We start from the raw sequence: 26,008 nt of genomic DNA, 5'->3' as shown, positions 1-26,008 counted from the left end.
AAACAATCAATTGATGTAGCAGTTGGTATGGAACACAGCAGAGTGCATGAAGGAAATTAGAGAAAACCGTGACCGACAGCCCACATCCCCTGCTGAACTGAATGTCATTAATAAAGTTGGAGGTCCACCCATATACAAAACAAATGACTCCTACAAACAAAATATTAGAAAAAATAACGATTTTCACATTTAGAAAAAATATATTTTGTTCCACCTTTCAGCAGGGAATGTGGGCGGTCAATCAGTATTTGCTCTCATTTCCTTAATGCACTCCGCTGTGTGTTCTATCCCATCCTCGTAGCCAGTGTAATAAAGAGTCGAGAAGGCCACGTGGTTCTTGGGAAGTTTATTCACACACCATCAACCCTTCAGTCAGAGCTCAAGTGCCAGCTGGAATGTTAACAGAATCCCAAAGCAACTTCAACTGTACGGAACATTCCCTTGTCTTATGAGGGAGAGGGGAGGACAAGGAGAACAGGGGACAAGGGAAAAACAGAAAGGGCTATATACACATTGCAATATTCTATGGTCAAGTCATTACAACACTGGGGCTCCTGCAGGCACCTGTGTGGGCAATCCTGGAGCTCCTGCAGACAAATGAGTGGGCAAGCCCTGGGGCTTCTGCAGAGCCCTCTGTGGGCAATCCTGGGGCTTCTGCAGACCCCTCTGTGGGCAATCCTGGGGCTTCTGCAGATCCCTATGAGGGCAATCCTGGGGCATCTGCAGACCCCTGTGTAGGCAATCCTGGGGCTTCTGCAGACCCCTGTGCAGGCAATCCTGATGCACCGCAGACCCTCACGAGTCCCTTGAGCAGCTGCTTCAGAACCTGCTACCGGACCTGGTACACATGAATGCTCTCCAGGGCTTCGTTGTCGGTGTCTGGACCTAGGTACACGTTGCAGTCCAGCTGGACCTCTTCCACCCAGGTTTTCAGGTCTATACCAGTCTGAAACACAAAGCATACCTTTAGGACAGAGGAGAGGAACCAGTGTGTGGACCCTGCAGCCAGCGACCCCCTGGCTCATAGTAAGGGTGCCAGAAAGCTCCTTCCCAGATGCAGGAGCTGCGGGGGTGCTAGGGGACACACAGGGTACCACAAACATAACCCACTACATAACACGCTACGCTACAGGAGCGGGGATTGTGCGCATCTTCTCTGATGCACTGAGCAATGCACAAATGTCTGCTTTAATGTTCATGAACCCCAACAGACACAAACTCGGGGTCCTCAGACTATATGTAGAGTCCAATTCAATCGCCGCAAGAGACAAACCATGCAATCAGGAACCGCGACAAGTTAGCCTACTCATAATTACGCTTCTCAGTAGAGGAGTTACTAAGCAACTATCTGACAAACAATGTCCTCTACAATGTACAACATACTCACAGATAAACTATACTGAGCTATCCACATTCATGAAACCTACAATGGTGGTTACAACCCTCACAACCTGTCTGCAGAGGACATAGGCTGGAAAGCATGCAAGAGGAGCATAGTGGGCAGCTCCAGAAAGCAGTGTTTAAGCCAATGGAAGGAGCACAAAAGCAGCAGTGTCATTCAGTGCACAAGCAGTGCAGGGCAGTGATGGAGTGTGTGGTGGCAGCAAGCGGACAACAGTAAAGGAGAGACACGTAGTGCTCAGAGTTTGGCATGGAATGATATCCTTAAAGAAGACCCCTGTCCAACACTGGAGGGGACCACCTCTAGCACGGTTACAGCGCCATGAACAGAAGACGACCCACACTGACCCCTCTGTGATCAGGAATTCAGAAAGGGGCGCAATATCTGGTTGTTCAACTCATCCCTCCCAAGCAGCATGGCTCTCAGCGCCTGATACCCTCGTGGGTGAATAGCTGCGCTTTAAAAAACAAGATTGATAGAACACACTACCTCACTGACACTGCACCTCAAACAAGCAACACAGCCCCAAAGGGCAGGCAAATGACAACAAGGGTCCTTGTTGGAAATGGGATCCCTGGCTGGCCAGGGCTTTCGCCAAAGTCAGTCAGAGACCACCACTCCCAAGTCAGGGCAAGGGAGTTACACGCCAAGATAACCCCTACTCACCCTCTAGGTAGCGTGGCGCGAGCAGCAAGGCTAAACTTGGAGGCGATCTAAGTTAAGTATTTGCGCACGCACCCCAGCAACAACACCCAGGACCCACCACAAAGGAAACTCCACACAAGGTTATATAAAAATAGCCTTTGTATTACACCAAAACACATTAGATAAAACACACACTTTACAATGTGCCAGAGGCACGGGCAGAATTTACAGGGGATATTTACAAGACAGGGCCACCTGGACCACTGTCAGGAATCAGAAGTAACACTTTTTAGAAATAGCACTTAGAATGTAAAATTACTTTAGCACAAAATAGCACACAACCAGTAATCACTGGTAACCAGGACCTCACTAGCACCACCTGTACTAGGGAGAAAACAACCACCTATGTATCACAATACCTGTAGGGGTGTAAGAACATAACACATGATGCAATGCATAACATTCATTCAGAGGTGTAAGGGAGGAAAACACATGATGCATCAACAATACATTCAGAGGTGTAGAAAATGAACAATTGCGCCAAACTCACAGAAGTCACCACCTGTGTCTGTCCATAGGCAGGAACACCAGAACTGTCCCAATGTCAGGGGCCTAAACGTGGCAGCTGCCCACGAAGTGCTGGGCAGCTGTGAAGCAATGATGGTGGGGACAACGTTGGAGCCTCTCAGGCTCTGCACAAAGCCCTTATGTCCCCCAAGAGCCTCGCGGCTCTAACCAAAGAGAATGGCCCTCCTGAGCTTCTCGGGCTCTTAAACACAATGTGCTGGAGCAGAAGGAGTTAGGTCCTGGGTCATGTGAGGGGCTGGACCATATATATCAATGTGAACATACAAATTGACCCCACACTTTTAGTTTCAGCTTGTTATTTAGAACAACAATAATCAGGACTGTTTCTGATTATGTGGGCTTACTTATTTTGGCCCTTTTACTTTATTATTCATTCAAATCGAGAAATTGTTATGTTTGAGAAACACACGAAACAAACGATAATCAATCAAAATATAAAAATTCACAAATAACAACACATTATTTTCAAACACATTGAGTCATACAATACAAACATGAAGGAAAATTTTTAAAGCAAGACTTTGCACATTATTTACAGTGATAGCTTATATCAAATAGTGGAAAAGGTGATGATTCTTTTGAAAGAATCTGCATGAAGGCTAATGGATACAAATAAATCAATATTATATCACAATGATTGCTTTATGTTTTTTGCAGCCTTCTTGCTGCCGACGCGTTTCGACCCGTTAAATCAATGAACGAGGTCTCATCAGGGCCTTTTCACTTTGTTCTTTTCTCTTTAGCGCGAATGTAGCGTTTGTTGCCAAAAAACGCCAGATGCAACGAGCCTGACAAAGCGCACTGAGGACTTCTGAATTCGAACTAACCCCCGTTTTTCTAAAGAATGACGTTGAATCGTGCAGTTTCCTGAGGAGACAAGACACCCGTCTACTGAGGGCGGCTTCCCTCATAAGGGACACCCAGGCACTGAAATCAATAATCCAGTAAGCCACAGACCCAAAGATTTTAAGAAAAAGAAAAGACTAAACAGAAACTGACGCCAAGATCAACGGCGCTGCTATCAGAGTTCTCAGCAACATAAAAAAGAAAAGGAAGCTGTTGAACCCTTCGGATCCGGCTACATTCGCGCTAAAGAGAAAAGAACAAAGTGAAAAGGCCCTGATGAGACCTCGTTCATTGATTTAACGGGTCGAAACGCGTCGGCAGCAAGAAGGCTACAAAAAACATAAAGCAATCATTGTGATATAATATTGATTTATTTGTATCCATTAGCCTTCATGCAGATTCTTTCAAAAGAATCATCACCTTTTCCACTATTTGATATAAGCTATCACTGTAAATAATGTGCAAAGTCTTGCTTTAAAAATTTTCCTTCATGTTTGTATTGTATGACTCAATGTGTTTGAAAATAATGTGTTGTCATTTGTGAATTTTTATATTTTGATTGATTATCGTTTGTTTCGTGTGTTTCTCAAACATAACAATTTCTCGATTTGAATGAATAATAAAGTAAAAGGGCCAAAATAAGTAAGCCCACATAATCAGAAACAGTCCTGATTATTGTTGTTCTAAATAACAAGCTGAAACTAAAAGTGTGGGGGTCAATTTGTATGTTCACATTGATACTTAAACACAATGTGGGCACTCAAGAGCCCCTCTCAGGGCTCCAGAACCAGAAATGCCCCTGGAGCCTCTCCTAGGCTCGAAAACAAATATGCCCCCTTGAGCCTCTTGTCGGCTCTGAGCAAAAGGTGGGGCAAGGTGGGAGCCTCGCAGGCTCTAGTAACCAACACAACTGTGCCCCTGAGCCTTTCGGGGCTCTTAAACAACAATGGGGTCGCCTGAGCCTCTCTGGGCTCTTAACTCATGATGTGCCCCTCAAGAGCCTCTCGTGGCTCTAACAAATGGTGTGCCCCTCAAGAGCCTCTCGTGGCTCTAACAAATGGTGTGCCCCCAAGAGCCTCTCAGGCTCACACACGAAATGCCACCTTCGTCGGAGTCCCCCTCCTGGGGACTCGAAGCAACTATGGCCCTCCCAGAGCCTCTCAGGGCTCTTGAAGCAAGAATTGCCCCCACGACGTTGGAGCCTCTCTGGGCTCGTACAGAATGCAGCCTGGGCCTCTCCTAGGCTCTTAGAAGGACTGCCCCCGGGGCCCCACTCACCGGCTTCCTGTGGCGGGGGGAGGGGCTCCTCCTCGCAGGGGGACAGGACTCCTCTTCGGCCCTGCTCCTCTTCACTGGGGACACATGAGAGCTCCCGCTCCTCGGGGCTCGGCGCAGACTTCTCCCCTCTCTCTCCTGGGCTCTCCTTCTCCCCGGGGCTCTCCCTTCACATGGGAGCCCCGGCAGGCAGCAGCTTCCGGCTTCACTCTCTGTCCTGCCCCCGGCCTGCCTGACTTCCGGGTCGCGGCTGTGGGGGCGGGACATCCGGTCGGCCCGCTACCTGATTGGCCGGCCGGACAACCACTTCCGGGTTGTCGCGGGCAGCGCGGCGGCCCGTTCCAGGCACTCGTAGGCGGGGGATAATCAGGAAATGCCGGGTGGGCACCGGCTCTCTTAAAGGAACAAATAAATCGAGGTGGGCACTCGATCAAAGGCGGCAATGTCCCTGGCAGGGCGGGCACCTGCCAGAGGACTCGAAAATCGGCAAAAGCGGCGTGGGCAGCCGCGGAAGGACAATGACAGCGCTCCCAGCGCTTCGCCGATAAATAAAGCGCTTCTAAGCGCTAGGGTCGCAAATAAAGCGCTTCCAACGCTTCAGGGGTAAAAGAAAGCGCTCTCAAGCGCTAAGGGCCACAAGGAAGCGCTTCCAAGCGCTAGAAGCAAAGTCCAGGCCCCAAAGTCCTTGTAGGCAGGCAGGGGGGCAAGGCTGGGCCCAGAGCCAGCACACTGGGTCTCCAGGCAGGGAGACACCCCAAGTGGCGGTCCTCTGGCCCAGCAGCAGCAACAGCCCCCTCTGGCAGGAACAGAAAAGAGAACACAATTCATGGGGACATAGCCCCTTCTTATACTGTAAATCCTTTGTTTCAAGGTGCAGGGTGGGGGGAAAACCAGTTGCAGCTGGCTTGGGAGCACTCTTGATGGCCCAACCACCCATTTCTTTCACTGGGGAGGCTAGGGTCGTTAGACACACCACAGGGGGGCGGAGCCAGCATTGTGTGGGGAAAACCCAGCCCATCCAGGACACAGGTACACTCCTCCCACACATCACTCATGCTAATCTCACACTCACCACCGGGCAGACCCATCCAGACTTCCTGGAGCCTGGTATGCCAGCCAGCTCCAGCCAATCACGCTCCAGCACCCTTACTGCACACGCACATCAATGTCCAGAAGTAGCACTTCCCTTCTAGACACATACATGCCGCATACACCATCTCGCAGCATTCACTCTCACGAGTTTACACATACTAAACTCGAGCCTGCACTCCCCACGCATCAGGAACTACCAGGGACACACACATTCCCCATGCATTCCTATGGGAGGGCAGGCCAGCCATGCTACACGCACGCACTTTCACTCTGGGACCCAGGGAAAAGTGCGCAGAGACCCAAAAAATCACTGACACAGGGTCACACATTCAGCAAAAAGTCTAGGGGTGAACCTGCCCTAAGGGCCAAAGTCCAACAGTCCTCCACTGTGTTCAGACACAAATTCAAACAGCAACGAGCCAGCCAAACCATAACTATGGGTCCCTGCTCCTCCAACAAGGTACACCACAAACCCACTTCTGGGCTCTACTTTTCAACACGGTCGCCAGCAGAAACAAAAAGCATGAGCCAAACAAACTACTGCAACCCAATCAACACGAACTCTACAAGCAGTCCACCCCAACGGCAGATGCGCATTACACGAAAACCAGCAATGAAACATCACAAGAGAAGGCCACACCAACACAATTCACCCTATTGTTTCCCTCAGCTCCCACTTTGAAAAGCAAGCTATGATCACCAGCATGCCCGAGTTTGAGTTTACCACCGGAGTAACCAGAAACACCACTCTGAATGTCCAAATAGGTGGCAAGACCATTCCACCGAGCATGCACGGCGCAGGATGTGAGTAGACACTTACCTGGAGCTTGGCGAGGGACTCCTCCAGGGCCGGCACCGTTACCAGGAACGCACCCTTCTTCCGTGCATGGCTGCTGATGCAGGTCCAGGCCCTGAAAACCAAACCCAGACACTGTTGAGCCATCTGGCGAGGACAAGGCTTCAAAATCATGCGCACAGCCGCTCAGGTGACTGCTCGGATCCATGAAAACTGGCCCATGCACCAGGGCAGTGTCCTAGGGCAGCTGAGGCCCTGCAAGGGATTTCAGGCATTATCAAAGAGCCAATAAACTGAGGGGGCGGGGATCCACAGATCTCCTAATGCACCAGGGCAAAGAGTGCGGAGTCCCATGCCTTATCACTACGGCAGAGAGGCATATCAATGCACCAGCAGGGACAGCGCGTCTCTACTTATGTACCTATGAAAAAAGAACTGTTGATGGACAGAATGCAGAACAATGTCATACATTCACCCCAGTACAGAGATCTGGGCCTAAATCCATCGTTTTTTTGCTCATCATGCCATTCCAGTTTGGACCCAGCCAAATGCAAATCAGTCTTGACCCTGCGCCCTATCAGAACAGTCCAGCCCGAACTGCCAGGCCAGGTCCTCCGTGGACTGGAAACAAGCCTCCTAGGACCGGTTTTGGGCTTTCACCCCTCTTCAGCCAGGATAGCTAGACTCCAGTGGCATGGAGAGCACGGGACTCATGTCTGGGCATACCTGACGCACTTAGGGCGAGAAAGCAAATGACACACAATTGGCTGGGTCCAAACTGGAATGGCTTGGTGAGCAAAAAAACGATGGAGTTAGGCCCAGATCTCTGTACTGGCTGGGAGCTGTGTCAGTAGCGTAGGTCAGTAACCAACCAGGCTCATGAGCCTTGCGGCCACGAGCCATGTGTGCTGCAACACTTCCCATGGGCACAGTCGGGGGAGCTGGCAGGAGAGGTATGGCTGGGAGCTGTCAGTAGGGCAGCTCAGTAACCAGCCAGGCCCCAGAACCCTGCGGCCACAAGCCATGACAGCTGCACTGAGGGCAGGAGAGTCGTGGAAGGGAGCTGTGTCAGTAAGGGTGGTCAGTAACCAGCCAGCCCGGCCCCAGCGCCGTGCGGCCACAAACCATGTGTGTTGTAAATCGTTTCATGGGCACACTCGGGGCAGGAGAGGCATGGCTGGGAGCTGTAAGTAGGGCAGCTCAGTAACCAGCCAGGCCCCAGCGCCGGGCAGCACCAAGTCATTTCTGCTGCAACATTTCCCATGGGCACACTGGGGGGGGGGGGGTGCAGGAGAGGCATGGCTGGGAGCTGTGTCAGTAGGTCAGGTCGGTAACCAGCCAGACAGACCCCAGAACCCTGCGGCCACAAGCCATGAGAGTCGCACTGAGGACAGGAGATTCGTGGAAGGGAGCTGTGGCAGTAAGGGAGGTCAGTAACCAGCCAGCCGGGCCCCAGCACCCTGCAGCCACAAGCCAGGAGAGCTGCAACACTTCCCATGGGCACAGTGGGGGCAGGAGAGGCATGACTGGGAGCTGTGTCGGCAGGGGGCAGGTCAGTAAGCAGCCAGGCCCATGAGCCTTGTTGTCACAAGCCATGTGTGCTGCATCACTTCCCATGGGCACAGTGGGGGGTTGGGGCTGGCACGGGAGGCATGGCCACGAGTTGTGTCAGTAGGGCAGGGGGCAGGTCAGTAACCAGCCGGCCAGGCCCCAGAGCCCGAAGAGGGATTGGTTTGCTGCACTAAGGGACCAGCAAACAGGCTGCACCACCGGGGACTGATGAGTCGGATAGGACAAGAGTACCCAAGAAGACCCAGGGTGTGATCCCACAAAGTGGGGGCGAGGGTGATTAGCCCCACAGAAAGGAAAGGAGAGAGGTAGTAAACCTACCAAAGAAGTTACCTCAGAAAACTAGAACCCTAAGGAGGGAGTCGAGACCCTACCACCTCTAGCAAGCACAGTAAAGGGATGAGAAACTCTTAGACAAGAGGTTGTGTTTTGACTGCCAACAGCCATGACACCGAGGGGATGCAGCATGCCCCAAGAAGAAGGTTAGCACTGGGGTGGATGGTGTAGCCTTAAAGGAGGTGTCTACAAGAAGGGGACTGGGGGCTTTTTTACAATAGTTCCAGCATACACGCCCGGCAATACATAAATACAAAAGAGGTATGCAGTTCCTGACAGTAGGACCCTCAAACACCCAGCCCGCTAGGTGTCATGCTTTATCATTGGGTCCGACGGGCACCCATGAAGGGGCTCTTTAGCAGAGATCTTTTGTTCCTTGCCGTAAGGTGCAGTGCGTGTGAGGGGCCTGGTGAGTGTAGATGTATAAGCCCGCCTGCTTAGCATTATTTATAATATCTGCTGAGGTTAATTAGGTCGTAGCGCTCGACTGCCAAGGTGCGCTTGTCCGACATTAGAACTTGTGCTGTGCTGCCTGCAGTTTTATTTGTGCCTGATTGTTCCTGCGCCTCCGCCATTTGCATCGCGCAATTTTGGATTGTGCTCCAGTCTTGTTTAGATATTGGCTGCTTGCTGCCATTTTGTTGTTGTTGTTCTGCCCCCCTGCCCTGATCTCCACCCCGCTCCCGCCTCCCAGCTGACCCCTCTTCCCACTGATACTGATCTCCTCACTCTGCCGTGGTAGCGCTGTGACCGTCCTGCTCCCAGCAGAAGCGGTCGCTCCACACACTGCTCCCAGCCTCCTCACCTGGTATCGTAGACTGCTGAGTGCCTATCTCGCCTACTGCTTAAGCCTGTATAATTATCTAACCTAGTTCGTAGCGCTAGATTGCCCCGCCTGCTTAGCATTATTTATAATATCTGCTGAGGTTAATTAGGTCGTAGCGCTCGACTGCCAAGGTGCGCTTGTCCGACATTAGAACTTGTGCTGTGCTGCCTGCAGTTTTATTTGTGCCTGATTGTTCCTGCACCTCCGCCATTTGCATCTTGCTATTTTGGATTGTGCCCCAGTCTTGTTTAGATATTGGCTGCTTGCTGCCATTTTGTGGTTGTTGTTCTGCCCCCCTGCCCTGATCTCCACCCCGCTCCCACCTCCCAGCTGACCCCTCCTCGCCCCTCCCCTTTACTATCCACTTATGACAGATGCCTCAGCGCGCAGCGTTTACGCGCAGCGATCGCGCCACATGCGCGCCAAAGGTGCGCCAAAGGTAAGCCCGTCTATGCCCGTCCGCGCCTGGACCGCGCCCAGCGCCAGACCCCCTGGCCCCCGCAAACTCCACTCAGCCCGCATATCCTACGACGCCGCAACCCTCTTAGCCCTGAACCCCAGTCGAACGCCACAATGCTGGGAGGAGAGGTGTGGCGCCGCGGCCAGGGCGACTGACGCTGGAATCTGGGGATCAGGGTTCGATCCCCGGCTCCGGCGGCAGGTTAGCCCAGCACCATGTGACTCTGGGCAATAGCTCGCTTAATCTTCCCGATGGCCCCCAGCGCCTAGAGACCCTTACGGGTGATTGTGCGCTTTACAAATGTGGATTATTATTATTATTATTATTACCCCAGGACATACCCATGGACCCTTCACCTGCCACTCCTGCAAGTTCGCCTGCATCAGGACCAACACCAATTCCACTAACTCCAAACACAGCTCCAACTCTAACTACCTGAAGTGCATCCTGCTCAACACCCGATCGGTCCACAGACACGCCACGGAACTCTGGGACCTACTCGACACTACCGCCCCGGATGTCGCCTTCCTTACTGAAACATGGCTGAACGACTCATCAGCGCCCGGCATCGCCATAGCCATCCCGGACGGCTACAAGATCACCCGTAAGGACCACACCAACCAAACAGGAGGAGGCATCGCCATCGTCCATAAGAACACCATCCGAATCACGACCAGCTCCGACGATATCCTCGCTACCGCCGAACACCTTCACTTCCAGATCCACACCGACCCCAGGACCACACTCAGAGGCACCCTCATCTACAGACCACCAGGAACCCGCACACAATTCAGCGAAGACATCACGGACTTCATCAGCCCACATGCCCTCACCTCCGAGAACTACATCCTACTAGGAGACCTCAACTTCCACCTGGAAAAGAAAAACGACAGCAACACCTCCACCCTTCTGGACAACCTGGCCAATCTCGGACTAAAACAACTCGTTGACACCCCAACCCACTTGGCCGGACACACGCTCGACCCCATCTTCACCTCCAGCAAACACATATCCTTCGATCACACCACAGCTCTCCATTGGACGGACCACAGCTGCGTTCACTTCAGCTACAAACAGACCACGACCCACAACCCTCCACAACCTATTCCTCGAAGAAACTGGAACAAAATCACCAGCGACCTACTCTTCACTTCACTTAACCAAAACCCTCCCGCCATACCATCGGACCCAAACCAAGCGGCCAGCAAATTCACACAATGGATCTCCCACAGCGCTGACGAATTAGCACCCTTGAAAAACCATCAAATCAAACAAGGTAGAAAAAAGGCCCCCTGGTTCAACGATGAAATCCAAGAAGTTATGTCGTACTCTCGAGAAAACCTGGAGAAAAAAAACAACCACTGACAACCTTGCCACCTTCAAGGACGCCACACGCAAACACCACCAATTGATCCGATCCACCAAACAATCAGCATTCAAGGGTCGTCTCGACAACAACGCCCACAACAGCAAGGAACTATTTAACATCGTCAAAGAATTTACCAACCCCTCCGCCGGCTCCAACGACATTACTCCCTCCCAAGACCTCTGCGACTCTTTATCCTCTTTCTTCCACAACAAAATCGCCGACATACATAATAGCTTTGAAAACCAGCCCGAAGAACAATCCACCCCACCCACCTCCGAACCTAAACAACACCCTAAAAACCTCTACGCCTGGAATCCAATCACTACTGAAGACACCATCCGCCTGATGAACTCCATCCACTCAGGTTCGCCTACCGACCCTTGTCCCCACCACATTTTCAATAAAGCTGACTCCATCATCGACCCCATCTCCGCGATGTCATCAACTGCTCCTTCAACTCCGCTACCTTCCCGGAAAGCTGTAAACACGCCGAACTAAGCGCCCTTTTGAAGAAACCCACAGCTGACCCCACGGAACTCAAGAACTACCGCCCCATCTCGCTCCTCCCATTCCCTGCCAAAGTCATCGAAAAAGCCGTCAACAGCCAGCTCGCCACCTTCCTCGAATCCAACAAATCCCTCGACCCTTCACAAGCCGGCTTCCGAGCCAAACATAGCACCGAAACCGCCCTCATTGCAGCAACTGACGACATCCGAACACTACTGGACAACGGAGAAACAGCCACCCTCATACTACTCGACCTCTCCGCCGCCTTCGACACAGTCTGCCATAGCACCCTCATACAACGCCTCAGCAACGTCGGAATTCAAGGAAAAGCTTTGGACTGGATCATCTCGTTCCTCGCCGGAAGAACCCAGAGAGTCCGCCTCCCCCCATTCAAATCAGAGGCCACCGAAGTCATCTGCGGCGTACCACAAGGATCATCTCTCAGTCCCACCCTTTTCAACGTGTACATGAGTCCCCTCGCATCCATCGCGCGACAACACAACCTCAACATCATCTCCTACGCAGACGACACCCAGCTGATCCTCTCCCTCACCAAAGACCCAAGCACCGCCAAAACCAATCTACACGAAGGAATGAAAGAAGTAGCCGAGTGGATGAAGAACAGTCGTTTAAAACTAAACTCGGACAAAACGGAAGTCCTCATCTTAGGATCATCCCCCTCTGCCTGGGACGACTCTTGGTGGCCACCGGCCCTGGGTACAGCACCCACACCCACAGATCACACACGTAACCTAGGCTTCATCCTAGACTCCTCCCTCTCAATGACCAGACAAGTCAACGCTGTCTCATCTTCTTGCTTCAACATCCTACGCATACTCAAAAAAATCTTCCGCTGGATCCCCACCGAAACAAGAAAGACGGTCACCCACGCACTGGTCACTAGCCGATTATGGAAATACCCTATACGCCGGAACCACTGCTAAACTACAGAAAAAACTCCAACGCATCCAAAATGCCTCAGCCAGACTCATACTGGACATACCCCGTCAAGCTCACATCTCCGGTCACCTGAAAGACCTCCATTGGCTCCCCGTCAACAAGAGAATAACATTCTGTCTCCTCACCCACGCACACATGGCCCTCTACGATCTAGGACCCGAATGCCTCAACACTCGACTGTCCTTCTACACTCCCACCCGCCAACTACGATCAACCAATCAAGCCCTCGCCGCAATTCCACGCATCCATAGATCCACCATGGGAGGAAGATCCTTCTCCTACTTAGCGGCCAAGACCTGGAACTCCCTCCCCACTCACCTCCGCCTCACACAGAACCACCTCTCCTTCAGAAAATAGCTCAAAACATGGCTATTCGATAAATAATGCACCCACCCTCCCTCAAGCGCCTTGAGACCCTCTGGGTGAGTAGTGCGCTATACAAATTTCCGAACTTGAACTATAAGAAAGTGAGGTTAAAATAGGAGGTAGGGGTCCAGTCAGATCAGAACAATTTTAATTTGGGGCTCCTCTCCTAGTTAAAAATAAGTGTGGCGTGCCCCTGAAATAATGTTACAGGGTCCCGCGTTTGTTGGTCAATATGTTTCTTGCCTAATTGTCTAGTGGACGGCAATTTGTCAGGATCAGCATCAGTTAATTCTACACTATCAGTAGTGGTGCATATGAAAAAGTGCAAGACCACAACCAGTACCCTAAACAGTGTGGTACCTGTCACTTTAAACAAACAACCTGTAAGAAATTAGAAGAGAGAGTAACAACATCAATTAATGGCACTCATCAGACGGTTAAAAACATGCCCGTGCAGCACTCAACAGTGAAGTAAGCATGCTACATGTTAGCGTGCTGTGACAGACATGTAAGGCGACGGTTTACAATAAGGAAAGTGGCAAAAGGATCTTGAACTCACTCCATTGTGGTCATTAATACTACTCTACGTGTTCCAGCAGGTGATGACACTGTAAAGACTAGTGTCCTGTAAGTATGAAAAAGAAAGGTAAATCGCTGGGGACCTGTGTCTTAAAGGTAGTGCGAACGTGGTCTTACTGTTAGAAAGGCGACCCGGGGGAGGCAGAAGATGTCTGACTGACCACCCCTAGGTCCACCCCTCCGTTGAGAAGTAGCCGAGCGTTATCGAGAGGCCTCTTGAATGAGGGCCCTCTCCTAGGATCGTACAGCAGAGTAATCACAGCACTACAAACGGACACCACACAGGAGGTCAAGTTCTCAAGCTTTTATAAGTAATAACGGTTGCGGGTTCTTGGCAGTATATACAGCTGGATCGAGGGATCCGTAAAGTCTCGGACAAGGAGGGTAGGGTAGCGGGACAGTCTTACTCTGGGCGGAGGAAGGGATACCCTACGCACAGCTCTCAATCCTCGAGCTGGGGGGTTCCGAGAGGTTCGAGCCGCGGCGGCGCCAGCAGGCTTGCAAGGTAGTTCAGCAAGGTAGGCCGCGGCAGCGCCAGCAGGCTCTCAGATGGTTCAGCAAGGTAGGCCGCGGCAGCGCCAGCAGGCTCTCAGATGGTTCGGCAAGATAGGCCGCGGCAGCGCCAGCAGGCTCTCAGATGGTTCAGCGAGGTAGGCCGCGGCAGCGCCAGCAGGCTCTCAGATGGTTCAGCAAGGTAGGCCGCGGCAGCGCCAGCAGGCTCTCAGATGGTTCAGCAAGGTAGGCCGCGGCAGCGCCAGCAGGCTCTCGGATGGTTCAGCAAGGTAGGCCGCGGCAGCGCCAGCAGGCTCTCGGATGGTTCAGCAAGGTAGGCCGCGGCAGCGCCAGCAGGCCCTCAAATGGCTTCAGGTTACAGGAAGGATGAGTGCGTCTGGTGTCGGCCGTGACAGCGTCAGCAGGGCTTCCAGTCCAGGATACAACTGGCGTCCTACTCCGGGGCTGGCCCAGATATAGGACGGAGGTCCTTTGATGTCCGGACCCTCGCGCCTGGGGGCCAGAGGGGCCGGGATGATGGTGTCCAGACACCCAGCAGGGGGGTGGAGCCAGCGCCCAGGGAGGCCGGAGGGCGATCGATACCAGGCGTCCGAGGGCGGCTGGAGGGCCATCAAAACTCCTCTCCCTCCGGGATCTGTCGAGTGGCCACTCGACCACCTGGGTGGAGCTTGGTGCCTCGATGTCTGGGCTTCGCTGGGGCCGAGGCTGGGGCCGAGGCCACGTGGTCGTGACGTGGTGGGCCCAAGATGGAGTCGGGCACGGCCTCGTGCTTCGGTCGTGATGGGCCTACGCTGGGGTCAGGCCGATGATGGGGATCCGGGATGGTAGCCGGACCTATGGTGTTGGGACGTGCAGGGTCGGGCAGAAGGGGCCGCCCGAGGTCCGGAGGAGGGCTGATGTCGTCCTGGGCCCGCCATGCGGGAGGGGTAGGACCACGCCATGAGGCCGGGTCCAACACTTACCACCTGTCACAATGGTCCAAGGGGGCACCGAACGTGTGAGGTGTCAAGGAGCGGAGGTAATGTGTCCCGCTGTCTGCGTTTCGATAGTGGTTACCAAGGAAACGCTCACTCATACCGGAGCGGCGTGCAACAACTCAACGGCAGCAGCACACAATAAGTGCACGAAAGAGGCTAACACAGAGCCTAATCAATGCACCTGCTGTGGTCAAGGCGACTGGGTCGTAAGCAACCGCATGCTGCCGCAATGACATGGGGATCCGGAATATCACCGCCTGCAGCCTGGAGTCACAACAAACACCTAGAGGTATCACTGATGAGCCTCGTAAGCCAAGGTATAGCCGCTGAGTGGGAGGCAAAGGTCTGTTAGCGGTTGGTTATTCACGCGTCTTCTGCGTGCATTGGCGGAGGACCTACCCCTCACACTGCTGGAACCAGGCGGTAACTGCCAGCCCAGTCATGGCGGTTATGAGCTCTCCGTCGGCATCTTACACCCCAATCCATCAGGTTTCAGGCCTCAACACGCTACGGAATCAGCCCTCCAGTACACTGCTGAATCTCTTAAAACCGCCCTTGATCAAGGAAAGACCTATCAGCCGCATTCGATACGGTCTCACATGTCATCTCTTGGACCGTCTCGAATCCTACAGTATCTCTCATCTTGCCCTGGCCTGGATCAGATCGTTTCTGCAAAATCGTAGACAAGTCATTACCCTTGGGCAATATCAGTCAGCAGAAAAAAACCTGCTTTCTGGGGTTCCATAAGAGTCCATCCTCAGCCCAGTGTTCTTTAATGCCTATGTGGCCCCATTGATTAGTCTGATATGGATTAGTTACTTACCTGTAATCCTAGTTCTCTTCCCGGGGTATCCTCATCAAAGTCATAAGCATTAGAATATTCCCGCCCATGCGCGGGACCCCGGAAACACTAAATTATATGTGCCCCACATATATATAACCATAAATTACCTACTGGCGGTCGCCAGTAGGTATATATAGTTAGGATTTTTTCTCTATGGGTTTTTTGAAAATTCTATGTCTAATAACTTTGGCGTTTGTGGACGGAATTGGCTGAAATTTTCAGGAAAATGGCACATTTTGTTTCTGAGCAGCCCTTGAAAATTTGGGGGGGGGTTCGTCAAGGGGGGGCCGAGAAAAAAGGGGGGTCCCAAAACGCGTTTTTCCCATGTTAATTTCCATAGGGCGGTTGGCCTCACTTTTAGCCCGAACGGCTGAATGGATTTGCACGAAACTTGGCAAAATTGTAGGGACTGGTAGCCCGATGTGCCTTTTGTAGGTCTCAATATATGTGCTCCAGTGGATTTTGAGAAATTAACGTTTAAAAAAAGATATATATCTGTAACAGCGGACCGGGCAGCGCTCTGGTTCGCGGACTTTTCGCGCAACGGAGCTTTGTGAAGCGAAGCTGATTGGTTCTCCGGCGTCTGTCAACATTCCAAACAGTCCGTAGCGGCCGCCATCTTGTCTCTCGGTAGGATCGAGAGACAAGAGGAGGCCAAAGCGAAGGGGCAAATGACCATAAGGGGGCATAGTACATTGTCGCTCACCCCCTAGGTTTGATGTGGAGGTTTTAAAAGGGCCCCGCTGGGCAAAAAAAAATAAAAATAATAATAATCGAACAGCTGAATGGATTTGCACGAAACTTGGCAAAATTGTAGGGACTGGTAGCCCGATGTGCCTTTGCTAGATCTCAATATATGTGCTCCAGTGGATTTTGAGAAATTAACGTTCAAAAAAAGGTATATATCTGTAACAGCGCACCGCTTCGCGTACTTTTCGCGTTACGGAGCTTTGCGAAGCGAAGCTGATTGGCTCTCCGGTGTCTGTAAACATTCCAAACAGTCCGTAGCGGCCGCCATCTTGTCTCTCGGTAGGATCGAACAGCTGAATGGATTTGCACGAAACTTGGCAAAATTGTAGGGACTGGTAGCCCGATGTGCCTTTGCTAGGTCTCAATATATGTGCTTCAGTGCATTTTGAGAAATTAACGTTCAGAAACAAGATATATATCTGTAACAGCGCTCCGCTTCGCGGAGATAAAATTATATGTGTATTACCTAGCTGTTGCTAACACCAGTTAGCGACGGCTAGTAGAAGATAGCGACCATCTTGGGCCCCACTTTGCATGTGAGTGATATTTATCACTAATGACATGCAAAGTGGGCATGCCAAGATGTTAGCGACTGGAAACAGTCGCTAACATCGCTATCTCCTATTATCAACTTTTGGAAATATTCGAGATAAGGGCGAATATCTCTAAAAGCTACCACCTGCCCTGAGCAGTTCTTAGCCATGTTATCCAATGGGAGGTGGATAACATGGCTAAGAGCATTAGCTCGGTAATGCATGAATATCGCTGAGTTTTCAGCGATATTAATGCATTGCGGTCGTTTTTTATCGTATTTCCGATAAACCTTGATAATAGCAAGGTTTATCTGCGATAATTTCTGACGGTAAAAAAATCGTTGCTAAGCATCGTTAGGGATAAATATCGCTTAACTTTGGTAATATGCCCCAACGTCTGTTAACGTTCGATTCGAAGGAAATCAGGAAGTGTTGAAAAACATTGTCTGCGCCATCTTGTCTTTTTTCAAATGCCACACTTTTGTCGTGCACGGCAGCCATTTTAGATGCCTTGACCAGACCCACTCTGTGCACGCTGTCGATCCTTAGCATGGCTCCCCACCCTCGCAAGCATCTCCCCCAGGCAGTGGTCACCCCCGCTCTCTGTCTTATGCATGGGTAATAAACCTCCCCCATCTGCGCTGCTGTTCCCTGAGAATCACACCCTGTGCCCGCCCGACACCTCCCTTTCGCCCTATTCACTACCGCACCCTCTGACACTCCTTTTCCTCTGTGTCCGATTATCCAGGCTGGTCCTAGGGTATCAGCTAGCCCTGCAGATGTAGTTTATGGCCACAGCTGTAAAGAATCACCCCTCTTCAAAGGAGTTATAGTAGATCAAGGCCCACACTCGATGAGATCCGTCACAGCAGAAGCGTTGCTATTATCTGAAAACCATCCTGTATTGTGATTGGGGAGGGGACCGAGCCTGAAGCGGAAGATTCCAGGGATGACTGTTTGTACATCAAAGTTTTTACAATTATGTGTCACATTAAAAATATATAGCACTCCGACAAAGTAGTAAGATTATAAAACTTTAATAATTTATAAATATATACAAGAAAACAAAAACAGTAATAACATGTAAACATTTTTAGGGAAAAACAACGAAGTAGCGGTCGGCTGTGCGAATAGTCCCAACGCAGCACAACGTCCAGATTTCCGGCGTGGGGCGTCGCGGGGGGTGGGTCATCAGTAGCAAACTGTTGTGCGAATAGTTCCAAGGCAGCAGAACGCGCCGAAATCTAGATGACACGAAAGTGATGTCTAGTAAGTTGCCACCCAGCAAATAACGGCATGGGGCGTCGCGGGGGGTGGGTCATCAGTAGCAAACTGTTGCGCGAATAGTTCCAAGGCAGCAGAACGATGGCACCAAGGTGATGTCCAGTAAGTTGCCGCACTGGTTTTGGTATCCTACAATGCTGCTCCGAATAACGGCGTGGAGCGCCCCGGGGGAGGCGGCGTGAACGGGCCTCTCCAGGTGGAGTCTCGTCTGTTGTAGTGGGGCGCCCCTTTACCGTTTCAGTTGCCATTCCGTCCGTTTTTGGTCCACTGTGTCAAAAGCCGCAATTCAGCTGAGTTGCGCCCACTCTTGCGGTGCAGCGATAGGCGGCTGTCACAGGACTCTCAAAATGGCGGCAGGCTGTTTCCTTTTTGGGCCTGGTCCACTGAAATGGCCCTGGGACACCTTGGAAATCGGACGCTTGTCTGCTAGGTCTTGGACCTCATTCTCGAAAGCGTCCCCTCCGCCTTGAGAATTCATCAAAAGTTTTGGGGGCTCCGACTCCTGCAGGCTTCTGGTGGGGAGCGGCTGCCATGATTGCTCGCGGAATGACCACGACTGAGCTACGAGATGGTGGTGCTTTCATGCTGACGCCAGCTTCAGTCTGAAACATCCAGAAACAAGGTGGGGCTTTCATCGTTTGGGGAAAAAAAAAAGTTTTCATCCTATGAAAAGTGTTGTTTTTAGGTCACATGATCAAGCCTTCCATCATTAGGAAACCAAAAGTAAAATGAACCAATGAAAAGTTTTATAAACAAGTCACATGACCTGTTATGCGGCATAGGGTGTAAAATTAGGAGAAAATACGTTGGCACGTGAGGCGGCGTCAGTAGCGGACCGATGTGCGAATAGGCCGAAGGCAACACAACGCGCCAAGATCCGGATGGCACCGAGGTGGTGTCCAGCAAGTTGCAGCACTGGTGTGGCCATCCTACAATGCTGAAAGTCGGCGTGGGGCGCCCCGTTGGCCTGTGAGTTTGCGTCAGTAGCGGACCGATGTGCGAATAGGCCGAAGGCAGCACAACGCGCCAAGATCCGGATGGCACCGAGGTGGTGTCTAGTAAGTTGCCGCACTGGTGTGGCTATCCAACAATGCTGAAAGTCGGCGTGGGGCGCCCCGTTGGCCTGTGAGTTTGCGTCAGTAGCGGACCGATGTGCGAATAGGCCGAAGGCAGCACAACGCGCCAAGATCCGGATGGCACCGAGGTGGTGTCTAGTAAGTTGCCGCACTGGTGTGGCCATCCAACAATGCTGAAAGTCGGCGTGGGGCGCCCCGTTGGCCTGTGAGTTTGCGTCAGTAGCGGACCGATGTGCGAATAGGCCGAAGGCAGCACAACGCGCCAAGATCCGGATGGCACCGAGGTGGTGTCTAGTAAGTTGCCGCACTGGTGTGGCCATCCTACAATGCTGAAAGTCGGCGTGGGGCGCCCCGTTGGCCTGTGAGTTTGCGTCAGTAGCGGACCGATGTGCGAATAGGTCGAAGGCAGCACAACGCGCCAAGATCCGGATGGCACAGAGGTGGTGTCTAGTAAGTTGCCGCACTGGTGTGGCCATCCTACAATGCTGAAAGTCGGCGTGGGGCGCCCCGTTGGCCTGTGAGATGGCGTCAGTAGCGGACCGATGTGCGAATGGGGCCAAAGGCAGCGCAACAATATTTTCTGATTTGAAGACACCACAAGGCGCTGAGATGCCAAGATCCGGATGGCACCGAGGTGGTGTCTAGCAAGTTGTGGCACTGGTGTGGCCATCGTACAATGGTAAAAGTCAGCGTGGGGCGCCCTGTTGGCCTGTGAGATGGTGTCAGTAGCGGACTGATGTGTGAATGGGGCCAAAGGCAGCGCAACAATATTTTCTACTATATTTTCGGAGTAGAAGACACCACAAGGCGCTGAGATGCCAAGATCCGGATGGCACCGAGGTGATGTGTAAGTTGCGGACGGATGTGCGAATGGGGCCAAAGGCAGCTCAACAATATTTTCTGAAGAGAATACACCACAAGGCGCTGAGATGCCAAGATCCGGATGGCACCGAGGTGATGTCTAAGTTGCGGACCGATGTGCGAATGGGGCCAAAGGTAGCGTAACAAGATTTTCTGTATGGAAGATACCACTAGGCGTTGAGATGCCAAGATTCGGATGGCACCGAGGTGATGTCTAGCAAGTTGTGCCACTGGTGTGGCCATCGTACAATGGTAAAAGTCGGCGTGGGGCGCCCTATTGGCCTGTGAGATGGTGTCAGTAGCGGACTGATGTGCGAATGGGGCCAAAGGCAGCGCAACAATATTTTCTGACTGACACCAAAAGGCGCTGAGATGCCAAGATCCGGATGGCATCGAGGTGATGTCTAAGTTGCGGACTGATGTGCGAATGGGGCCAAAGGCAGCGTAACAATATTTTCTGTATGGAAGATACCACTAGGCGTTGAGATGCCAAGATTCGGATGGCACCGAGGTGATGTCTAGCAAGTTGGTGTGGTCATCCTACAATGCTGAAACTCGGCGTGGGTCACCCCATTAGCCTGTGAGATGGCGTCAGTAGCGGACCGATGTGCGAATAGGCCGAAGGCAGCACAACGCGCCAAGATCCGGATGTCACCGTGGTGGTTTCATAGTTGAGAGGCACTTCATCTGCAGTGGGGCGCCGAGATCCGGATGGCACCGAGGTGATGTCTAGCAAGTTGCTGTACTGGTGTGGTCATCCTACAATGCTGAAATGTAGTGGGGCGCCCCTTTACCGTTTCAGTTGCCATTCAGCTGAGTTTCGGCCGCTCTTGATGCTACAGCGACAGGCGGCTGCAAGAGGACTCTCAAAATGGCGGCCTGTTCTTTGGATTTGGGCCTGGTCCACTAAAATGGCCCTGGGACACCTTAGAACTCGGACGCTCGATTTTTTTTTCCTTTCCTGTACATGCAAAAAAAGGTAAATGCCCGGTATGTTACACGCTTCATCTGCCACGATGAACTCTCCAGAGGAACCGAAAAAAAATATAGTTGTGGTAACTATACCATGCATCGTCATATGGAGAGGTGGCACCAATTAATTATAGTGCTGCATAAAAGAGAGATTTGGAGGAGAACCCCTGACCTGCTAGTACATTCATCAAAGAAGTGGCACTGAGAGCTTCAGAGGCAAGGGAAACGGTCCCAAATATTTAGAAGAACTTTGGAAAGATTAAAATGACATGTTTAGATTGTGGTAAATTAATTTCATGTGGGCAGATGAGTGTTACTCTAATAAATACAGCATATGAACATCATCATAGTCGATGGTTGGTAGAGACATTTTGACTATATCCTGGACCTGCCCGTCCTCGCCCAAAATGGCGCCGGAATAAATGGGACTCGTAACTCCTTGTTGTGTACTGGTTGCAGAACCTTGAAATCACGAGATACGTATGCAGTTTTGAAGCACATGGCGGGCGGGGACGAGAATTGATTGAATATTTCGACATCCCTATTGATATTAAGTTCTGATGTGTTATTGATTACTGTACTGTTGAAAATTCGAATTAACGTCACCCATGGTACTTGCCCGCAAATGTATATCTAGATAATTTTATTGTAACTGGCCCTGTCGTATTTTAATTATAAAATGTACGTCCACCGATTCCGTAACTGTTAGACACCTTAGTTTTTGCAACCTAATGGCCCGCCCGTTACGTTCCTCTACAGTGTAAATGTCTATTCATCATATACGATTACAGTTTGCTCCGTGGCAGGCCCACGTGGTTATAGGCTCGTATTTGTATAATGAAATTTTCACAATAAAGGTTTTTAAAAGAAAACATGGTAGTAGTGTATACATTGGTAAAGTTTTTAATAATAGTCACTGTTTTAGAATCATTAAAAGGCAAGTGAAATAAAGCAGACCAATTACATGAAGGGTAAAAGGTATAATACGAAGGAACGCAGTAAAGATAAATGGTCAAGGGCTGTTGTGTTTTCTATTCCTGCAACATAAAGTGATCGATAAGAATCTCATATTCAGGCGTATCGGCGACTAAGACAGCAGGTCGACCCTCTTTTGCTCAACGGCTCCGTCATGGGACGAAGAAACGCTCTTTTTCTCGAAAAAAGAATATATTTTACTTGCAGGACAGTTGTAAAATTTCCGGGAAAGTACATTAGCCTGGAACATTATAACATATATTTAAGAGAAAATAATGTTCGGAAGTAATTAAAAGCGTAATTTTTAGGTGATATGACCAAGGCTTTCATCATTAGAATAAGAAAAGTAAAATGAACCAATGAAAAGTTTTATTAACAAGTCACATGACTTGTTATGCTTACGTTACGCGCTGCGCGCCCCGGATGACTTCGGGATGCGCTAACGCGGCGCGTCATATGACGCATTACGCGACAACGCAGGTCCAGAATATAGTCAAAATGTCTCCACCAACCAGCGGTCGAAACACAACCCCTTTCAGCAGGCTAAATAGTTCTGTTAAATGACAACAGAAGGGACAGGCAACAAGAACCATCAGTCAAAGAGGGGAGGGCTAGTTCTTCTCTACCGGGTTACATTGGGGCGCTACCGGAACTGATCGAATTGGTAGTCTACAGTGTTTCTGGATGTTTCAGACCGAAGCTGGGGTTAGCATGAGAGCAGCACCATTTCGTAGCTCTGTTGTGGCCATTCCGCAACCAATCATGGCAGCCGCTCTTTATCGTTATTTTGGGCGGGGTGGGTGGCGGAGCCGAGCTGTTTTGCAGCCATCATTGTGTGGAGTTCAGTTCATCTCACTAGTTTTGTATTTGTCATGAGGGGTTGTTCCTAATGTTTCTATTTTAGCGAGGTCAAAAAGAGATCCCATTAGTGGCCTACTGATTTTGCTCGATTCCTTTTCTTTTTTTTTTACACGATTTTTCGTTATCTGCAAAGACTAAACAGAGTATTGCGACTCTGTGTTTGTTTGTAAATAGAGAATGAACCAAAGAGAACTAATTCTAAAACAGTAAATACTTGGATAACAATCAATCAAATGGAGAGAGAAGCAGGCACGACGGATTACAACGGGGGCAAAGGCCTGCGTTAACTACCTTTCACTATCTGCAAAGAGAGAGTACTCCTAATAGAAATGAGGGGGGGGGGGGGGCACCATTCAAAGCAGATCAGTGTGCATAAACACGAAAATGTTTTCACTTACCACGTACTTGACATTCGACAGCTTATGATATTTGCTATTAAAAAAACATTGAAATTCACTGAAAAAACCATAGGTTATAGACCATATATAGTTAGGAATTAGCATTTACAAAACCTTGAAAATTCACTGAAAAAACCATAGGTTATAGACCATATATAGTTAGGAATTAGCATTTAAAAAACCTTATTTTACTCACACAAAACCATTGAAATTCCATATATAGTTAGTTGCACTAACTATATATCGCGCACCCGCAATCCACTGCTGATCATGTCACATATTACATCATTCATGACATGGTCAGTGACATCACTGATGACATCACTGATGACATCTCAAATGACATCACTGATGACATCACTGATGACATCTCATTTGACATCAATGACCACATCACTGATGATATCATTCATGTGACAATACAATGCATCTCCTCACATTTTAATATAACCTCTGTTTCACCCAGTGTTAAATACAGAGTATAATTTTTGAAACCATTGACACACCAATACTAGTTACTACATATGTACTCACTGATTCCTACGTCTACACACACATTCACTCATTCACCCATACAATCATTCATACATACAATCACTCATCTTTACAACACTATCATATGCACTCATACACCTATACAGACACTCACACTCTGCCACTCATCCATGGAGTTACTCACACACCTAGTCAGTCCTGTAAAGAATCAATCACACTTCCATTTTCTTGTCTATACAGTTAAACATAGAGCACCTTACATTTTCAAACATATAGTAACACATACTTACTTTCTTATACAATCATTGATACAAGTACACATTGATCTGCACAGAGTCACACACCTCCCAGCCAGCCACACACACACTCAGTCTCCCATACAAATACTTGGACAGTCAATCAATAACCCATATAGTTAATCATATAGCTACTGATCAACACATGCAGTAGTTTACAGAACAACAGACATAATGATGCACAAATTAAGACAGTTTAGTCACTAACCCATGCACTCAGTGAGACACATTTAATCACTCACTCATACATTCAGTCATGCACCTACTAAATCCTTCGTCCAGACAGTTATACATCTACTCATTCTTCAATATCTAAAACATATTTAAACTTTACAGAAACACACAGTCACTGGATGATGTCATCAGTGATGTCATCAGTGATGTCATTTGAGATGTCATCAGTGATGTCATCAGTGATGTCACTGACCATGTCATGAATGATGTAATATGTGACATGATCAGCAGTGGATTGCGGGTGCGCGATATATAGTTAGTGCAACTAACTATATATGGAATTTCAATGGTTTTGTGTGAGTAAAATAAGGTTTTTTAAATGCTAATTCCTAACTATATATGGTCTATAACCTATGGTTTTTTCAGTGAATATATATATAAACATATATATATATATATATATATATATAAGCAATTGCAGCCTAATAAACATCAGAGCTGAATATGCAGTAAAGAATTTCCACCATACATGAAAGAAAAGCATTAGAAACATGAGAAACAACAACAAAGCTTGTTTAGAAACTGTTTTAATGCTCAGAAAACAGTAGAAATTCTCAGAAAACTCTGAAAGCATAGAAAGCTCCCGGGCAGTCTAAAAAGACTGAACAGCTAACCTGTAGCTGCATAGCAGTAAACTGACACTGTGCCTTTAAGGCACTCCTGACCCCCAGCTTCCCATCATGCCTCAGGGGAGACAGTTAGGTCAGTTGTTCTTTTCGGAGACTGAAAACAAACCCAGTAACAAATAGGTTAACAATATCTCCTTATTAAAGAATGTCCTTTGCCCGGGGAGGCGGGAGGGTTGCTTATGACTTTGATGAGGATACCCCTGGAAGAGAACTAGGATTACAGGTAAGTAACTAATCCTTCTCTTCCAGGGGATCCTCATCAATAGTCATAAGCATTAGAATAGAATAGCGAGCCTCACCTCATCCCTGCGGGCAAAGGAAAATACATGACAAAACATGATAAGAATGTTGGGCAAAAAACCCAAGGTAGGATAGAGCCCTATCCAAACAGATGCCTCAAAGAGGCCTGCCCTACTTGAGCATCAGCCCTGGAATCAGATTCTAGGCAGTAGTGTCTCGTAAAGGTATGAACTGATTTCCAGGTCGCAGCCTTGCAAATTTCAGACATAGGGACGTCATGCAAGAAAGCCACTGTGGCCGCTTTCCCCCTGGTGGAATGCGCTTTGGGAGGTAAAGGTAAGGGCCTTTTCGCCAGCTGGTAAGCCAACGTAATACAGGATACGATCCATCTAGAAATTGATCTTTTCGCTGCAGGAAACCCTGTTCTCATGGCGCCATAGTTGACAAATAACTG

General features: G+C 49.8%; 1 protein-coding gene across 2 annotated transcripts in view; it reads right to left on the bottom strand.

The window, feature by feature from the left end:
* Window positions 1-331: 331 nt before the first annotated feature.
* LOC144782601 (uncharacterized) overlaps window positions 332-26,008 on the bottom strand; it is a 97,456-nt gene continuing 71,779 nt past the window's right edge. For both annotated transcript variants that reach the window (XM_078661968.1, XM_078661969.1), the window contains exons 7-8: window positions 6,669-6,759; window positions 332-946 (exon numbers count right to left, since the gene is read on the bottom strand). In XM_078661968.1, the coding sequence (XP_078518094.1) occupies window positions 830-946; window positions 6,669-6,759 (208 nt within the window). In that variant the 3' untranslated portion in view covers window positions 332-829. The remainder of the gene's footprint in view (window positions 947-6,668; window positions 6,760-26,008) is intronic.

Source organism: Lissotriton helveticus, chromosome 9 (genome assembly GCF_964261635.1).
Source record: "Lissotriton helveticus chromosome 9, aLisHel1.1, whole genome shotgun sequence".
In the NCBI taxonomy this organism is placed as follows: domain Eukaryota; kingdom Metazoa; phylum Chordata; class Amphibia; order Caudata; family Salamandridae; genus Lissotriton; species Lissotriton helveticus.
This window is presented reverse-complemented; position numbering and strand designations above follow the sequence as displayed.